The 18,479-nt window shown below is 48.7% G+C and overlaps 1 protein-coding gene across 1 annotated transcript in view; it reads right to left on the minus strand.

Annotated features, from left to right (window-relative positions):
* Nucleotides 1–18,145, minus strand: part of LOC107119942 (dimethylaniline monooxygenase [N-oxide-forming] 5-like) — a 43,280-nt gene extending 25,135 nt beyond the window's left edge. The window contains exons 1-3 of the mRNA XM_015422570.1: nt 17,843–18,145; nt 5,144–5,332; nt 4,358–4,520 (exon numbers count right to left, since the gene is read on the minus strand). Of these exons, the coding sequence (XP_015278056.1) occupies nt 4,358–4,520; nt 5,144–5,332; nt 17,843–17,977 (487 nt within the window). The 5' untranslated portion in view covers nt 17,978–18,145. The remainder of the gene's footprint in view (nt 1–4,357; nt 4,521–5,143; nt 5,333–17,842) is intronic.
* Between the last annotated feature and the right edge of the window lie 334 nt (nt 18,146–18,479).

The raw sequence follows: 18,479 nt of genomic DNA on the forward strand, positions 1-18,479 counted from the left end.
TCCTGGCTGAATGAGGTGTGGAAGTGGGGCGGCCGGAAGAAGGGGGCGGGGCTTCGTCGTGTGCCCCGCCCCCTGCACCTCGCCCGGGGGAACTGTGTTCCCCCGCGTTCCCCCCCGAAATGACCTCTGGGCGGAGCTGAGAGACCTCTTTCGAGAACTGCTGTTGAGAGAACAGCTCTGAGAGAACTTTTGACTGACCCAATGTCACACCAGTAGCTGCATGTGGAGGAGTGGAGAATCAAACCTGGTTCTCCCAGATTACAGTCTGCGCTCCTAACCCCCACACCAAACTGGCTTCCCCCTTCTCTTGTAGTATGGCTAGGTGCTTGAGAAACACCTCTGAGACCAGCCTGTAGCTTAGGGTCACCAGGTCCCCTTGCCGTGGTGGTGGGGGAACTTTGGGGGCATTCCGGGGGTGGGCGGGACATCACACACGATGTCCCCGGCATGATGACATCACCCGGAAGTGATATAACCAAATTGGGGGTGTTCCATGACGATATCCCTGTTTGGGGGCGTGGTTTCCCCTGCCGGCCAGCTGCCCGGTGGCGGATCAAAACCTCCAAAAGGGAGGGGAACCCCCACTGGGACCTGGGGGCTGGTAACCCTACTTTTGCTAGGGCTGCCAACCTCCTGGTGCGGCCCAGAGTTCTCCATGAATTACACCTGATCTCCAGACTAGATAGGGCTGCCAAGTGGGGGCGGGTGGCGGGTAAACCCCCGCTTTGGAGGCCCAATTTCCGCCGCCGCGGAATCGAGCCCCGGGGGGAACTCCGCCCCCCGAAGCACAGCGTGGCTGCGTCACCAGAGGTGACGCAACCACGTCGATCACGTTGGGTGGGTGGCCCCGATTGCCGGAGGGAAAACTCTATGGTTTTCCCTCCGACCGTGGGCGACACGCCCTCAACGTGATCGATGTCGCGCGTCACTTCTGGTGATGTGCTGGCAGCGCGCGTGTGCGCACATGACAAGGGACGGCTCCCGGAGCGCAGTGAGGCTTCCCTGCCGGTGAGTAAAATTCACTTGGCAACCCTAAGACTAGAGAGATCAATTCTTTGTGGAGAAGACGGCAGCTTTGGAGGGTGGACTGACTCAGTGACTTCACATTCCCAATGAGCTCCTTCCCCTCCCCCAGGCCCCGCCCTCTAATCTCCAGGAATTTCCCAAGCCAGACAAGGCCCCCTCTCTCTCTCCCCCCCTCTCTCTCACTCAGGGATGCCAGCCTCCAGGTGGGACCTGGAGACTGCCAGGAATTACAGCTCATCTCCAGACCAGTGTTCCCTCTAAGCTGAGTTAGTGTGAGCTAGCTTACAGTTCTTTAGCCTCCTGCTCACAGATTTTTGTCTTAACTCAGGAAGGATGGCTCCAGAGCAGACTAATCTATGCAGTAACCAAATCACCTGCTCACAACTTTAATGCCAGTAGCTCACAAAGTAGAATTTTTGCTCACAAGACTCCACAGCTTAGAGGGAATATTGCTCCAGACTACAGAGATCAGTTCCCCTGGAGAAAATGGATGCTTTGGAAGGTGTACTCTGTGGCCTTGTACCCCTCTGAGGTCCCTGACCTCCCCAGGCTCCCTCCCCAAATCTCCAGGAGTTTCTCAACCTGGATCTGGCAACCCCACCCCCCACCCCTTGCCAGTGGCCAGGTGGGACCTAGCAACCCTCTCTCTCTCTCTCTCTCTCTCTCTCTCTCTCTCTCTCTCTCTCTTTCTTGTGTGTGTTTTCCAAGAATAAAGGGGGACGGGGAGAAGAATTCAAACATTAACGTTAAACATATGGAACACTTTTCTACTATCATGATAATGATGTCAGTGGCTTAAATGTAACACTGCACGAATATGTCTGCCCATATGATACGATCAGTGTTCCCTCTAAGCTGAGTTAGTGTGAGCTAGCTCACAGTTTTTTAGCCTCCAGCTCACAGATTTTTCTCTCAGCTCAGGAAGGAGGGCTCCAGAGCAAACTAATTTATGCAGTAGCCAAATCGCTCGATCACAACTTTAATGCCAATAGCTCACAAAGTATAATTTATGCTTACAGGACTCCACGGCTTAGAGGGAGCATTGGATACTATGTGTGTAAAGTGCTGTCAAGTTGCAGGTGCTTTATGGCAGCCCCTGCAGTGGGGCTTTCAAGGCAGGTGGGAGGCAGAGGTAGTCTGCCATTGCCTTCCTCTGCAGAGTCTTCCTTGGAGGTCTCCATTCCAAGTACTGACCCTGCTTAGCTTCCAAGATCTGACGAGGTCAGGATAGACCCAGCCCCACTGGTGGACCTCCTGATGGCACCTGGTATTTTTGGCCACTGTGTGACAGAGTGTCGGACTGGATGGGCCATTGGCCTGATCCAACACTGGCTTCTCTTATGTTCTTACGTTCTTACCATGCTACCTTCACTCTCTATATGACTACAACTACTGTTCTCCATGGCTTCTGAATCTCCTCGTCTGAGGGGATTGTGGAGCTGGTCAGTCTCAAAGCAGCTTTACTGGATTTGTAAAGATGAGTCATGCTCTATCTAAGATCAAGAACAGCACCACCCAGCAGTTACATTGGGACCAAGAGATTTCACTATATGCCACTGTGTGGGCACTGAATTATAATGTATTATTAAGAGACATGTTGCATCAGGCAAGAATCGACAGCATGAAGAAGGTTAACATGCATGAATTTACCTGTATGGCTTCAATGTGAACATTACTAATATTTGTCATCAGGGCTGCCAGCTCTGGGTTGGGAAATACCTGGAGATTTGATGGGTCAGGAAGGGTAGCCTGGGAAGGGTAGCCTGGGAAGGGCGGACTTTGAGGAGAGGAGGGCCATCAGCAGGATATAATGCTAGAGAGTCCACCCTCCAAAGCAGCCATTTTGTCCAGGGAAGCTGATCTTGGTCATCTGGAGATCAATTGTAATAGTGGGAGACCTCGAGGTGCCGCTTGGAGACTGGCAACCCTGTTTGTCACAAATGGTCTTTGACCATAAATAAACATCATTCATTCAACCCTGTTTGTCATTTAGATAGAACCAGGTGGGCAGCCATGTTGGTCTGAAGCATTAGAACAAAGTTTGAGTCCAGTGGCACCTTAAGGCCAACAGAGTTTTATTCAAGGTATGAGCTCTTGTGTGCACGCACACTATCCTCAGATACAATGAAATGGGAGTTACCAGTCCATACATATAAGGCAGAGGTTGAACAGCACATTAGCATACAGCATAATGAAGATGTTTTAACAGATGGAAACAGGAATAAGGAGATAAGTTTATAAGGTCGCCATTGTTTGGATTTAATAACGGGGAAAGGGAGTGAAGCAAATCAATGTATCAAGATGGGAGATAGATGTGTAAACGTACCGTGCTTCATTGTGGTGTTAAGTAGTACCTCGAATAAAAATTTGTCGGTCTGAAAGGTGCCACTGGACTCAGACTTTGTTCTTCTGTCATTTAGATAACTATAACTATTTGTCATATTTATAGATTTTCATTTAGGCATTTGTCATTTAGTGAGTTATACCCATTTCTTGTACCTATTGGTTTCATTTATACCTTCGTTTCTAGTCCACAAATCACGAGTCGACCTAGGGATGCCAGCCTCCAGGCAGTAGCTGGAGATCTCCTGGAATTACAGCTGATCTTCAGATTACAGAGATCAGGCCCCCAGAAAATGGCTGCTTTGGTGAGTGGATTCTATGGCGTTATACCCCACTGAGGTCCCTCCCCGCCCCCGACCTCCCCTTCCCCAGGCTCCATCCCCCCCAAACGTCCAAGAATTCCCCAACCCAGACCTGGGAACCCTAAGTCAAAGTAAGGCTGAATCTGCTCATTCCCATAAAATTGGTTAGGGGAGTGAGCATCTATAAAACCAGGGCTATTTTTGGGCAGGAACGCACAGGAACGGAGTTCCGGCTGGCTCCTGAGTTGGCCACGCCCAGCAGGCACTCATTAGCATAACAGGCCACACCCGCCCACAGGGGGAAGGCCTGGAGAGCACCCCCCCCCCTGGTGACTCCAAGGGGGGTGGGCCAGGGGTGGCCTGGAAGGATCGGGGAGGCATTTAAATGCCTCCCCGTGCCTTCCCCCGCCTGTCGAAGGGCCAGCTTGCCCGGGCTTCCCGCAGCCACAGGGCACCCGGGCAAGCCAAGGGTAGGCATGGGGTGTGGCCTGATATGCTAATAAGTTCCTGTTGTTGGGCATGGACTGTTATGCTAATGAGTTCCTGCTGGGCTTTTTCTACAAAAAAAGCCCTGTATAAAACCATAGCCCTACCTACTATCTGGTCCACACCACCAGGCTTAAGCTTCTAAGAGTGGTACCCAAATACAGTCATGCATACAGAGTCCCAGAAGCAGCAAAGGGTACCTGGGAAAGAGTGCAGTGGCAGGTAGGCATTGGTATGGTGGCCGGTGCAAACCATGATCCCATCGAAAACAGATGACTCCTGTTTCTCATTGGTCTCAGTGATAACATTCCACTGGCCCGTTTCAGCGAAGTCTGGACTCTTGCTGATGTTACAAACTTTAGTCTGGAAGTGAGAAAACAGACTTGAAGGGTTTAGGTCTTTTGCTTTGCCTTCTTCGCTCAGCATAGAGCGCGATCACACGTGCCAGATAACTCCGGGGACGGGGGGGAAGCGAGGCTATTTGCACCGCAGTAGTTTGACCCGCCACTGTGTAATCAGACGCACCGGTGGGTGAGTCAGGTTTTTCCCATCACCGTGTGTTTCCGGTGCACTTCAGCGAGGGATCACTGACGCAATGGGAGCGCGCCGGAGTGATCACACGGGGAAGTCTGTCTGCGGCCCGTTGCAAACCCGTTTGATACTGCACATTCCCTGGTATTTTTTAACTCCGCTTCTTCGGCGGAGTGAAACCAGTTGCCGACGGGTATGGGACGCTTGCCAGATGTTCCCGTGTGATCGTGCCCTTAAAATCCGCCCGGCATTCATGCCCATTGTGGGTAATTCTGCGTGTGATCGGGACCATACTCAACCTGAGCGATCATCACCCCACCTGAGAAATCGGAGGGCAAGAAACAACCCACACATGTTCTGAGAAGCCACCTTGCCCTGGAGCTCAACAAGGTTTGGTGTGACTTCCAGGGTCCAGTTGGTTCAGCTCCTGCTTTCTCTATGAGCCCCGCCCTTACCCTGAAGTGGATGTACTTCAGAAGGTCAAAGTGCTTGGCGTACTGCCGGAAGTATTCCATGATCTTGGAGTTGTGCATGTAGTTGGGGTAGTCATCTGGGATGGGGAAGTCGCTGTAGCACATCATCTCTTTGGAGGTGTTGATGATCACGGATCTGTAAATACTGGCCCGGCCTTCCTCGAGTTTCTCCTATAGGAAGCAGAACGGCATGGTGAGCAACTTCAAAACAAAGAAAAAGATTGACAGGAGCATCTGCCTCGTGGAACAGACAGAGAAGCTTTATTTCAGGTTCACTGTTATAGTTTTCCGGAAATATCCTGGGCATTGTAGTTTCGTGAGGGTACTAAAAATTCTTTTATTAATGAGCCCCACCTCCTTCATCAAGCCCAGGGCTATTTTTGGGCAGGAACGCACAGGAACGGAGTTCTGGCTGGCTCCCAAGTTGGCCACGCCCAGCAGGAACTCATTAGCATAATAGGCCACACTCAACAGCAGAAACTCATTAGGATTGGCTACAATTATGGATATGAGGCCTAACATGCCAAAAGCCCTGGGTTTTGACAACAAACAAGGTAAAGAGAATAAGAAGCAATAGGTGGGTGTGGCTGGATGACCACACTTCTGGTAACATGGGGGAGTGGCCTAATATGCAAATGAGCTGTGCTGTCGGGGTGTGGCCTAATATGCTAATGAGTTCCTGCTGGGCTTTTTCTACAAAAAAAGCCCTGCTCAAACCTGAACTCTCCCTAGAAGCTAAAATAACCAAACTGAGACTATCGTACTTTGGTCACCTTATAAGAGGACAAGAGTCACTGGAAAAGACAACAACACTAGGAGAAGTTGAAGGCAGCAGGAGAAGAGGAAGACCCAACATGAGACGGATTGACTCCATCAAGGAAGCCGCAGTCCTCATTTAGCAAGACCTGAGCGAGTCTGTCAACCACAGGACATTTTGGAGATTATGAATTCATAGGGGTCACCCTACGTCAGAATCGACTGCCCTGCTTCCCAAGAGCTCCACATGATCTCAACCACTTGTATATTTGTTTGTTTGGAGGCATTTATATCCTGCCTTTCTGCAAAAATGTACCCAAGCTGGCTTGGCTAACAGAAGGAAATAATACAGGACAATAAAAAGAACAATTCAAAGCAGGGCTTTCTTTGTAGAAAAAGCCCATGCAGGAACTCATTAGCATAATAGGCCATAACCAACAGCAGGAACTCATTAGCATATTAGGCCACACCCCTGACAGCACAGCTTATTCGCATATTAGGCCACACCCCCATGTTACCAGAAGTGTGGTCATCCAACCACACCCACCTTTTGCTTCTTATTCTCTTTACCTTGTTGTCAAAACCCCGGGCCTTTTTTTGGGGGGAGCAGGAACTCCTTTGCATGTTAGACCACACCCCCTAATTGTAGCCAATCATAATGAGTTTCTGCTGTTGGCTGTGGCCTGTTATGCTAATGAGTTCCTGCTGGGCGTGGCCAACTTGGGAGCCAGCCGGAACTCCGTTCCTGTGCGTTCCTGCCCAAAAATAGCCCTGATTCAAAGTATATTAGCAGGTGTACAATGTCTGTGGAAATAATCCTAGTAATCACAAAGGAGGAGGAGGAGGAAGAGAAAGAAGAGGAAGAAGAAGAGGAGGAGGAGGAGCAGCAGCAGCAGCAGCACCCTTCACTCAGAGTCTCAGAGCAGCTTACCGTCTCCTTTCCCTTCCTTTCCCCACAACAGACACCCTGTGGGGTAGGTGGGGTTGAGATCTCTCTCAAGAACTGCCCTTGAGAGAACAGCTCTGAGAGAACTTGTGACTGACCCAAGGTCACACCAGCAGCTGCATGTCGAGGAGTGGGGAATCAAACCTGGTTCTCCCAGATCTGAGTCCACACTCTTAACCACTATACCAAACTGGCAGACTGAGACACTCATGGAATAATCATTATACTTTTCCAGGAGAAATGGCATACATATTTTAAATAAATAAATTACAAATAAGTAGGTGTGGATTCAGGTGGGTAGCCATGTTGGTCTGAAGCAAGAGAACAAAGTTTGAGTCTAGTGGCACCTCTAAGACCGACAAAAGTTTAATTCTGGTATAAGCTTTTGTCTGCATGCACACCAAAGCTTATACCCAGAATTAAACCTCATTAGTCTTAGAGGTGCCACTGGACTCAAATTTTGTTCAAATAAAACAAGTGTTGCCTGAAGATCAGTTATAATTCCAGGAGATCTCCAGCTCCCACCTGGAGGTTGGCCACCCTAGTGGCACGTCTGGTTTGACAAGACCCCCGGCAGACTTGACAACAGTGTAATGAGTAGCTTTGAAATATTCCCTGGGCAGGTTATTATTAGCACACAATTTAACTATGTTCCCTTTCATGTGCACAAATCAGATTTCTACAGTGCTGACACTAAAGTCCCACATCTGTTCTGCTCTGGGCCTTGCTCGGGAGTAACACACACTCTAATTACCACCAGGGCTGCAACTCACCTAAGGAGGATGGGGGGTGGGGGAAGAAAGCATCCGAGAAGCCCCACCGGTGCTCTCCCGAACAAGCTGAAGGGTCACCGGAGGTAGCACCGCACCGGATCCTAACCACACTTTTGTCTTCTGTTTCCTTTGCACATATCCTTTCTTAAAGACACACACCCCACACACACACTTTTTCACAAGACTCGTTTGTTCTGTTTTAAACATCCAGATCCTCAGTTTTTAGCCAGTGAAATGTCAGTCGGCACCGGAGGGATGTGCGGGGCCAGGGGGTGCAATTCTGGGCCCGTAAGGGGGTATCGCAAGCAGGCGTGCCAACCTCTAGGTGGGCAAAACAAAGGAAATAATCTGTGCTCAGCAACAAACAACCACAAGTCTTCAACAATTGTATCAAATTTTTGTAAAGAGGACACAGTCCAATGAGATACGAATATAATGAAATATAACAAGGTGTGTATTACATACCACAGGACAGCGATCTATTTAAACTTTATCAGCTCATACACCAGAAACTCAAATAATATGGAACACCATCTCCCTGTTTAGATAGTCCCACAGGAGTTTAAGGATTCACTGGAGCCTGGTGGATGAACTCATGTAGGTTCCTCTGATATTCTTCTTCACGTGTAAACTAGCTGATAACAAGCTGATAACAAACTTCCTAACTGTAAGAGTGGTTGAGCAGTGGAACAGTCTGCCTCGAGAGGTGGTTTCAAGCAGAGGCTGGACGACCATCTTTCGGGTATGTTGTAGGTATGTAGGGCTATCTTTCAACTATGCTCCTGCAGAGTGCAGGGGGTTGGACTAGATGACCTGCAAGATCCCTTCCAACGCTAACATTCTATGATTCTATAAGCTGCGTTTTGCCAAAGGCTTCTTCCCAAAGATGGAACTCTAAGTCTTCTGCTCCAAAGTGAAAAAATTCCACCGACATATTGTTTCCTTGCACAAAGTTGTTGCCAATCTTAAATCGAAGCAGGCTTGCCATTCCCCTGGGGGGGGCGGGGGGTTGCCCACTTTAGGACACACACACCCTGATCCGCCGGCCCAGATCTGGCTGGTGGGGGAACCCCGCCCCCAAGGTGTTGGGATCACGCCAACGTGCCCGGCACAATGATGGTGTGACTGGTGTGGTACCATAGAGTTTCTGGCCGAATGCTAGAGTGTCCCCCTGGCAACGTGCCTAGCGCAATGATGTCACTTCTGGGTGATGTCATCACAGTGTGCGTGCTGTGTGCATGCACCAGAAGATCCTGGTAAGGAAGCTCCGCCCCCACACCGGCAGCAGGTAGGGACCTGGCAACCCTAAATCAAAGTGCAGCAACTTTGTGCAAGGAAACGATATGTTTTGCCTACTACTTTTGTGCTGCTCTTTGGTTTTGTTTTTAACCTCTAAGTGGGGCCCGGAGACCTCCTGGCATCACAACTCATTTCCAGATAGGGTTGCCAAGTCGTTGCAGTTGCCGCAGCGGGGGACTCCTGGGCGGTGACTGGCACGCGCGCCGTACGCACGTCACCCGGAAGTGACGTTAGGACGCCGGACACGCTGGGGGCGGGGCCACGACCATCAGAGGGAAAGCTCTATGTGGCCCTGCCCCCAGCGTGCTCGGCATCCTAACGTCACTTCCTGGTGACGCGCACGTTGGGGCCCGATCCGGCGGCGGCGGGGAACGGGCCCCTATTTCCAGACTACAAAGATCAGTTCCTCTGGAGAAAATGGCTGCTTTGGGGGGGGGGCTGTATAGCTTTATGCCCCACTGAGGTCCCTTCCATGCCCAAACCCCTCCCTTTCCAGGCTGCACCCCTAAATCTCCAGGAATTTCCCAACCTGGAGTTGGCAGCTATACAGATGGTTGAGGAGGCAGCTTCTGCTGGCATCAGTCACAGCAACTAGGAGGTATGAGAGCATTAAGTACCCTGAGCATCATTTTTCTGGTCCTGGTACAAACTTGTCACTCAGAGACTTTGGGATTTCTCACACATGCACACAGTCTGTGTTGGAAGTTCCAGATGTAATGTCCCCTGTCTCAGACCACCAGACTGAGTGGCAAGAGAGACTAGATAGCTAGATAGGCACACTAACCTTTCTTCCTGTATCTACTCTTCTGCCACTGTCCCCTTTGAAATGCAGATTGTGTTCTCAGGGACCATTTCCCCATCCTTCTTTTCTCTCATTCTTGAAGACAAGCTCTCTTCCTACATGCACTAAGAGAGAGACATGCGGTCCTCTCTTGGCACCATGAGGCAGATGGGTCTCCCGCCATCTGCTTCCATCCTTTAGCTAGTAAGTTAGTAATCTATCAGTCTCTGCTCTTTCCTGTCCAAAGTGTAGTTCTCAAATAAAGCCAGAAGTATTTCTCTTCTAAACTTGCAACATGGCTCTGTGTAGCTTTGTAAGCTGAGTAATCTGGTAAAGTGACGCTCCTGCGTTTGTAGCTTTATTTAAGCACTCTGCTAACTAATGGTAACGGGACTAACCACACCAGTTAACCTCAATACTCTGCCCTGTTTGTACTGTCTGGTGAGCTATGGAACAAAAATGTCTCGCCATATTCCTGAAAAGGCGTATACCGTAATCCTTTCAGCCTTAAAAGGACCAGGTTACCAGTCACATAGCTGTGCATGCCCCGTTCAAAACCTAAACCGTTATTTGAAGACAGGGGGGAAATGCACACAGAACAAAAAACTGCATTAACCATGAAAAATGTCAAGTGGTCCCAAAGTCAGGATGAAGGGATTCTCGGCTGCTTGTCATGCAGAAGCTCCCAGGTTCAGGCCCCCCCCCTCCATTTAAGGCAGGGGTCGTTTTGTAGAAAAAGAGCTAGGGGGACTCATTAGCACAACTCATTAGCATATGCCACACCCCCTGACATCACCGGAAGTGTGTCATAAGGCCACACCCCCTGACATCACCAGAAGTGTGTCATAAGGGCACACACCCCGCCCCCAACGGTCCCGGCCACCGCCGCCGGCCTTGCAGCTCCACTGCCGTGTCATGCAGAAGCTCCCAGGTTCAGCCCCCCCCCCTCTCCATTTAAGGAACAAGTAGTTTGTGAAGATGCAGGGTTGTTAATTTCAAGGTGGGGCCTGGAGTTCTTCCAGTATTACAGCTGATCCGCAGACTACAGAGATCCATTCCCCTGAAGAAAATGGCTGCTTTGGAGGGTAGACTCTATGGCACTAATACCCCACCAAGGTCTCTCCCTTCCTCAGGCTCCACCCCCAAATATCCAGGAAATTTCCCCACCTACATTTGGCAACCCTAAAGACCACAGACTTAAGACCACAGAGTGCCACTGCCAGTCAGAGTAGACAATACTGACTTTGATGGAGCAACGATCTGATTCACGAAAAGGCGGCTTTGTGAGGCTAATAGCACATCTCCCAGGGCTGTTTCAGGTTAGAATAACAGATCAGGGGGTAAGACTGAAGCCCCTTCTCCCCACACACTGTGGCTCCAATCTTATTCGGCCCTGCCCACATTTGGGAATTCAAGTTCGCAGGTGCACAAGCTAACTGGACAATCAGAAAATGTTACGTATAGTTAGGCCCAGGGCTCTTTTTGTAGAAAAAGCCCAGCAGGAACTCATTAGCATAATAGGCCACACCCAACAGCAGGAACTCATTAGCATATTGGGCCACACCCCTGACAGCACAGCTCATTAGCACATTAGGCCGCACCCCCATGTTACCAGAAGTGTGGTTATCCAGCCACACCCACCTTTTGCTTCTTATTCTGTTTACCTTGTTCTTTGTCAAAACCCAGGGCCTTTTTTTGTAGAAGGAACTCCTTTGCATGTTAGGCCACACACTCCTAATGTAGCCAATCCTAATGAGTTTCTGCTGTTGGGTGTGGCCTATTATGCTAATGAGTTCCTGCTGGGCGTGGCCAACTTGGGAGCCAGCAGGAACTCTGTTCCTGTGCGTTCCTGCCCAAAAATAGGCCTGGTTAGGCCCTTCCAAGCAGGGCACGAAAGCAATAATATTAGACCCCTGGGATCTAATATCCAGAAGAATATGGCCTCGGAACATGAAGATTCCATTAGCTACCAGAGCAGGTAACTGGCTTCAGTCAGCAGAATGGAAGAGGTTTGGGGGAGAGAGCCGGGGGGAAAGACGGTGACAGGGCTTCCTAGGTTGGGTGAGAGCTGAGACGACTGCACCCTGGGCTACTGTCAACAGGACCCAATTCCCTCAAGTCAGTTTCCCTCTCACTTCAATGGGGCTGATGGAGCCAATCCAAGATTTTCTGCTTCAAAGAAATAACTACTTAGGATGCAGCTGGCCAGCTCGAAATGCCAGTCTGTCCAGTTTTCCACATGGATAAATTACATCAAGGAAAATATATGCTGAAGTTTGGTATTCACAGTCACACGCACACTGCCTCCCCAGCCAAAAATGCCTCCTACTGTTATGTGGTCAACTCAGAGTGATTTTCATCCTCACCCTCCAGTTGCAAAAGCAAAGCCCTGCTGTTGGCTGTGAAAGGAAGTCAAAGGAGTGATACATTTACACCTACTACTTGGAATAAACCTACACACCATTTAGTTGGGAGTAAGCCTTTTGCATCCAGTAAAACTAATTTGTAAGCATGTGAAAAGAAGCAAGAATCCAGTAGCACATTAAAGACTAACACCTATTATGTGTGGATGTTTTGCCTCACTTTCACTGTGCATGTCTGTTGGGTTTTCTTTTTCATCCTGCATTTTTCCCCTTCCTTCAACACTTAGTTCACTTTCTGTTCGCTGTTTCCCTGGGTTTTCTGTGAGTGCTTTTGTGCCGGTTTTTAGCTTGTTTCTCTTCCAAGCCCAAGGTAATTCAAAAGCATACAGATTCCCTCAGATTTCCCCCCGCCTTTTTCCTGCCCCTCAAAGGTCACTCCCCCACCCACATTGAGGTTGTTCCACCCGCTCTGTACATTCCGCCATCCTCCTCCCTTCATCAGTGTACAAGCTCCATTTTCCCCTTGTTGTTTTAAATTTTTATTTTTTATATAAGTGGCATGAGTCTAGCGATATGAGACTGTCGCTAGTCTCAGATCGCTGAATAAAAAAAATAAAACAACAGGGGAAAGTTTAAAAGGAGCTCTGTGAGGTTTAGTTCCCTGCTGGTATGGATTTGAAAGGGGGATCAGAGAGGAGGCAAACAGCAGTGTCCCCAGTGCAAAAAGAAAAATCATTGCTGCATGCAAACAAAATAAAGGGGGGGGATCATCAGTGCAGAATGAAATTGATGTGAGATGTAAAGAGAGAGAGAGAGAGAGAGAGAGAGAGAGAGAGAGAGAGAGAGAGAGAGAGACTGGGATGGGGAGCCTAAAGCTTTGAAAACATTTTCCTCTCTCATGCTTTAGTGAACAATGTTGGGGGGGGCACCATTTTGGCAGTCTCTGGAATCATAACATTAAAATGGTGGCTGTACCTTCTGTGAACTGCTAAACTTGTACCTTCTGTGAACTGCTAAACTTAAGAATAGCTACTCCTCCCTACAAATTGCAGCCCTGGAGTGTGCAGGGAAGGGAAGAGTGAGAAGGAAGCGAGGAAGTGCCGTCCAGCTGAAGGGGCTGTGGTCTGACAGAAGCAGCAGCCGTCCAGCGGTTGCCTTGTAGGGGGGCCAGAGGGCTGTCAGGTGTCATGGAGGACATTAACTCCAATGTGACTGCTGACACCAAAGTGCAGAAGCTGCAGGAGCTGGTGAAGAAGTCTTTACGGTGTTACTGGACACGTTTCTGCTACTAGTCTTTTCTGCTCCTACAGACAGACTAACAGGGCTACCCATCTTGTAAACATGAGATTGGGCTGCAGAGTGGTGCTCCTAAAACCTAGATGGGACTTACTTTGGATCTAAATAACAGTGCCTCAGATGGGCCAGTAAGGCACTTAATTTTGAAGCAAGATCCACTTGAGACTCTTAAGAGAGTGTGTTTAGAAAGGGCAACTCCTCGACTGCTATGTGAAACAGATTGTTGTACTGGATGGACCGCAGGTCTAATCCAGCAGGGCTTTTGTTAGGCACTTATGAAATGCAAAGTGGATTTGTTAAATCCTCTTAGTTGGCAGTCAACTACACAGAAATTAATGGGACTTTCAGTCTGGAGATCAAACACAGCCAATTACTCATGGAAAGGAGATGTATCCAGGGAAGTCGTTTCATCTCAGCCCTACACATAAGCAGTTCCCACATGCCATTTGCTGTTTTTGCTCTGGCTTGGGAATTTCTGTCAGATAAATAATTAACATGTAAAGATTCCAATTTTTGATGCCCATCATCTCCACGTGGCTGGGGAACTTCTAGAACCCCAGTAGCTCCTGCTGGATTCCAATGTTCTGCTGGATTTACTGTATAAATCCACTGATTTGTACAGTAGGTGCTCTGGGCCTCGCCTGGCCGTGTAGTAGAACAAGAGGCGGATCTTGTCCATTGACACTGTAGTTCCTAAGTGGTCTTTCTCATCACTTCACCAGAGGCCTGCCCTCTGCCCCGTGTTTGGTAGGACCTGAGGACCATGGGATAGATAGGAAGATATTTAAAGTGCAAGTGGAAAAGAACCAGCCTTGAATCCAACTGAGCACAGCAGAGAGCCTCTCTTCAGCCCTGAAGCTGCCGTGGGGAAGGAAGGATTCACAGCTCGTTTACTTCTTTAGAGCATTTTCAGCCCAACTTTCTCCTAAACCAAAGTGGGTAATGAGGATGCAGTGAGAAAGGCAGACTGTAAATGCAAATATATAAATAAATACTAACAAAACAAATATTGAATATGCCCTGACCTGGATAGTCTGGGCTACCCCGATCTTGTCAGATCTCTGAAGCTAAGCAGGGTCAGTCATGGTCAGTTCTTGGATGGGAGACCACCAAGGAAAACCAAGGCTGCTACACAGAGGCAGGCAACGGCAAACACCTCTGAGCATCTGTTGCCTTGAAAACCCTACAGGGTCAGCCACAAGGCAGCTGCAGCTTGACAGTAAAACCAAAACAACTCCCACCAAACTAAGGTCCTTTCCGCACTTGGATCTCATCCCTTGTTTTATCATAGTTCAGCTTGCGACACGATACCTTGCGGTTATCCCTGGTTATAACAGCATCCGTTTATCCTGGGACACGCGTGGGGGCGAAACCGGGGTGACCTCAATGTAAGGTGGAAACAAAAAAATACCCCAAGATAATTACAGGGGTGAACTCGAGTGTCGTGTAGAATGTAAGTTTGGGGACAGGGTTGAACCAGGATTTAAGGTCTAGTGCGGAAACACCCTAAGTATACAATTAAAAGTCCTGAAAAATTTAGAAGCATGGGGATAATGAAATTTTAGATGGTGGTGTCAAAAGCCACTCCTGAACAATTCCGCCTTTCACGGCTTGTGGGGTCTCAGCAAGCCATCCTAAGCACTTCAGCCAGGGCCTTTTTGTCTCTTCTGAGACTGGCGTCTTCCCTCCACTGCTGAGAATATCTCCTTAGGGAAGTAGGCAATTTCAGAACAAGTTTTGGCACTGCAGGAACAGGCTGAGGCTCAACTGGGCTCCCCAACATTTGCCCTCAAAGCCATAATTTCCCGTCCTGGCCTGCCCCTTCATTTGTGCCTACAGAACATCCTCAGATTGTGAGTTTGCTGTCTGGCTACAACAGAAAGATCTGACGAAAGAATTGTTCTCGAGGGACACAAACAGGCTGTTTAGCAGCAGGAGATGGGATCTGAGAAGAGCAGATCTGGCCCTTCATGTGTGAGAGGGATCCACTGGAGGTAGGGCTGCCAGCCCAGCCTCCAGGTGGGGTCTGGAGATCTCCTGCTTTTAAAACTGATCTCCAGACTACAGCTATCAGTTCCTTGGAGAAAAAGGCTGCTTTAAAGGGTGGACTCCGTGGCATTGTACCATGTGGAGGTCCCTCCCTTTCCCAAACCCCACCCTCTCCAGGCTCCACCCCAAAATCTCCAGGTATTTCCCAATCTAGAGTTGGCAACCCTAACTGGAGGGTCAGGAAAGGGAGAGAGCCGTGAGCTGGCTGAAGAGGAAGCCCTTGGGCTCAGGGCCTCTCTGCCTTCAGCCTTCTCTGGCTGCCAGACAATCTTAGAATCTCCTGGCTATACTACACACACTGCCATGCAATAATAATTATTATTATTCATCCAAACGAAACCAAATCCTGCCTCTGGAACTCCTCACCACAAGGTGAAGGGAAAGGTCTATTACATTCCTATCAAGGCCCTATGAGATATGAACCTCTCTCATTCTTGCCCGGAGGATGTCACCAGCTATCGACGTGGTAATCAATATTTAGCACAGTGGAAGTGATATTAAGTATGGGAAACATAACATTTTACAATGTCGTCTCATTGCGATCCTTATCAAATAGGTTAGTCATTACAATTATTAAAATTAACTAAAATTAATAAAATTAAAACTGCCTTCCTCTGTGGAGCCTTCCTTTGTGGTCTCCCTTTCAACGACTGGCCCCGCTTAGCTTCCAAATTAAAATTAATAAAATGTATTTTTTAAAAAAAAGATTATTTTGTTATCTAAAACGTTCTAATGCTGCCTTTGTGCCCAGTCACGGTCCCCGAGGCAGGGAGGATGTCACCAGCTATCGACGTGGTAATCAATATTTAGCACAGTGGAAGTGATATTAAGTATGGGAAACATAACATTTTACAATGTCGTCTCATTGCGATCCTTATCAAATAGGTTAGTCATTACAATTATTAAAATTAACTAAAATTAATAAAATTAAAACTGCCTTCCTCTGTGGAGCCTTCCTTTGTGGTCTCCCTTTCAACGACTGGCCCCGCTTAGCTTCCAAATTAAAATTAATAAAATGTATTTTTTAAAAAAAAGATTATTTTGTTATCTAAAACGTTCTAATGCTGCCTTTGTGCCCAGTCACGGTCCCCGAGGCAGTGAACATAAAAACATTAAAACATTTGAACAACTAAAAAGAACATTGATAATGATAAAATGACTCAATAAAACAACGCCAACGCCGACAACACTAAATCCAGGCAGGGATGCCAGCCAGACTGGCGACGTTGAAACCAGGAAGTGAAACTGAAACTAGGACAGAGGGGCTTGCTTAAGGCCACCTGGTTAGTTCTGGAAAGAGGGGAGATTTGAACTGGGGACTTCCCAGTCCAGAGCTGTGGCTTGTAGCCCAAACATGGCACCAGGGAACTGGCCAGGCCAATCAGACAGACAGCCGTTTCTTTACCAGCACCCAAAAATGATTGTTTCTGTCTAGCCCGGCCAGCCTAATCTGCTAGAAGGTAATCAGGATCATTGCCAGGCGTTTGAGTAGGAGCCGCCACGACTGTTACCATCTGTCTACGACTATTACTATCTGTCCTAGCCCTTTATTACCAACTCGCCGTGAGCGCTAAAATGGTGGTACTGCGTGGAGCTGTGGCCACTAAGGATACCATCCTGATGACGTCATCTGTTCCCTTGTTAGATATTGTGGCGAGCACTTATGCTGTATTGAATGTTTTTAAAATGCAGTTTTAATGTTTTATGTATTAGGCATTGGCCCGATCTGTACGCCGCCCTGAGCCCGTTTGCGGGGAGGGCGGGTTATACATTTAAATAAATAAATAAAAAACTCCCTGGACAGTACTGGCATGGGAGACTTCCAAGGAAGTCCAGGGTCACAATGTAGAGGCAGGCAATGACAAACCATCGCTGAACGTCTCTTGCCATGAAAACCCCTCTGGGTAAGTCAAAGCCGGCTGCGGCCTGATGGCCAAAAAGTAAAAGAGGGCGCTTCGGTACAAACTGGGTGATGTTAGGAACGACACAAATTATTAAAACACGCATGCCCAAAACCTGACCCAGAGAGCCACCCTAAGCAAGTCTGCTCAGAATCCTACTCAGATCAAGCCGATAGAGATTACTCCCTGGAAAGTGCTCTTAACGTTGCCCTACTGGATTCCTCTGTGGGTATGTACGTATGCATCATCAAGTCACAACTGGCGACCCCAGAAAAACATTTCCAAGGCAAATGAGAAGCAGGGGTGGGTGGCCCTTGCCTTCCTCTGCAGAGCCTTCCTTGGTGGTCTCCCTTCCAAGTACCAACCCTGCTTAGCTTCCGAGATCTGAGGAGACTGCGCTCTACCATTCCATCTTCCCTCCTCCTATATGAGTGTCTTTATGGGCTTCAGCCTGTCATTTCAAGAAGAGATCCAGAAGGATGCCTCCTGGCAAGGCCACCCAGGAATCCAGACTCACCTCGAATCTCCAGAGCCCCCCGATGTCGCTGCTCATCTCAAAGCACACGGGCTCCATATCCTCATCCAAGCAGCACTTGATGGAGACTAAGCCGCTCGCCCCTGCTCCAATGACCGCAATCCTCTTCTTGGCCATGGCGACCCCAGTGCAAAAAGCTATCCCGTGGTCCACGAAGCGAAGGAAGAAACCCTCTGGTGAGAAGCTGCCGTCCCAAACTTGAGTCAAGCACAAGGAGTAGAGGCTGTGCTATATAGCCGTCTCTGTGTTAGGAGGCACAGAATAAGGGAGCCTCTCTCTCGTACATACACACACACACATAATTTGGCTGTCAAAGCCTTCCCGGAAGAACAAGACTGGACACGCCTGTCACATGCTGTCTGAGTCTCTTTACAACATCTCAGCATATTTTCACTCTCGTGTTAATTGGTTAATCACATACATAACGTGTACTCTGATTCCGTCTGCCTTGACCTACCCTGACTACATAGCACCCTTTCCCCTTCCCTTTCACCTTCATCTTGGCATCTGTGAAACGCAGCATGAGCTGAGGATCAATCACAAATAAAGGATTTATGATTCTGGCGTGTAAAATCCCTGGGGATTTAGGAGCAGTGTCTGGGGAGGTAAGAATTTATGG

Source organism: Gekko japonicus, unplaced genomic scaffold, assembly GCF_001447785.1.
Source record: "Gekko japonicus isolate JY-2015 unplaced genomic scaffold, Gekko_japonicus_V1.1 scaffold1500, whole genome shotgun sequence".
NCBI lineage: Eukaryota > Metazoa > Chordata > Lepidosauria > Squamata > Gekkonidae > Gekko > Gekko japonicus.